Source organism: Austrofundulus limnaeus, unplaced genomic scaffold, assembly GCF_001266775.1.
Source record: "Austrofundulus limnaeus strain Quisiro unplaced genomic scaffold, Austrofundulus_limnaeus-1.0 Scaffold1260, whole genome shotgun sequence".
In the NCBI taxonomy this organism is placed as follows: Eukaryota; Metazoa; Chordata; class Actinopteri; order Cyprinodontiformes; family Rivulidae; genus Austrofundulus; species Austrofundulus limnaeus.
The window spans coordinates 46634-47649 of record NW_013953662.1 but is presented as its reverse complement, the minus strand read 5'-3'; the positions used below and the strand labels follow the sequence as shown (position 1 = coordinate 47649).

Sequence of the window (1016 nt, the reverse complement as noted above, 5' to 3'; positions counted from 1 at the left end):
CCTCAGATGTGTTGTTGGTTTGTGTTGTTCTATAATGTTATTAAAATGAAGAAGAAGGGTCAGAGGCTGCATGGGGCCAGTCCCCCCCAGCCCCACTCTAACCCAAACACCCTAAATGRCTACAAGCYACCGCTGAGAGTGGGCCCAGGCCTCAGTGGTGAGACTGACTGTCTGCTGTTAGCTCTGAGGGTTTATAAAGCTGATCACAGGTCAGTTCTGTGCAGCTGTTTAAAAACAAAACTAAAAGTTAAAACTGAACCGTTGTGTTGGAAGGACCAACACTTCTWATCTGATCTTCTTAGACTTTGTCCTGCAGGAGAAAAAACTAACTTTCTGTTCCCTCGAAACAAGATGAAACTAATGAAAATAAAATGTAACAAAACAAAAGAGAAGACAACAAAACAAATAATATAATATTAAATAATTAGTTTGAGTCTGGATCTGGTTCCAGCAGAACCTGCTTGAGTCTGATCTGGTTCCAGCAGAACCTGCTTGAGTCTGGATCTGGTTCCAGCAGAACCTGCTCCTCTGAAAAAAACCTCTCCGTTTCTCAGGAAATGAAAGTTCCAACAGCTTCCTGTCAGAAGGCTCAGTTTTATGGAGCCGCACCTAAACCTGGACCAGATATAAGGACCAGAACCTGAAAGGATTTCAGTCCTCGGAGTCCCAGACCTAGATCAAGTCCCAGTCCCAGACCCAGARCCAGATCCAGCTGAAGATGAGGTGAGTGGATTATTCTGAACCTGAACTAATCTGATTTTATCTGTAGGTTCCTGTTTGTCAGCTGAGTGGAAGATCAGTGTGTGTGTGTGTGTGTGTGTGTGTGTGTGTGTGTGTGTGTGTGTGTGTGTGTGTTTGTGTGTGTGTACTTGTTTTTGTTACCTATTTAGGATTGTTTCCAGTATACACACCTACCTTGTCAAGACCAGTAGTCCTAATGGGGCCCAAAGACCGGTCCTAATATGGTGGAACTTCATTTTTGGGTTGAGGGTTTGGTTTAAGACCAAGGTGTGAAT

General features: G+C 43.8%; 1 protein-coding gene across 1 annotated transcript in view; it reads left to right on the top strand.

Moving 5' to 3' along the window:
- The first annotated feature begins 45 nt into the window (after positions 1-45).
- Positions 46-1016, top strand: part of LOC106534746 (interferon-induced protein with tetratricopeptide repeats 1-like) — a 4712-nt gene continuing 3741 nt past the window's right edge. The window contains exon 1 of the mRNA XM_014031480.1: positions 46-157. Coding sequence (XP_013886934.1) covers positions 46-157 — 112 coding nt within the window. The remainder of the gene's footprint in view (positions 158-1016) is intronic.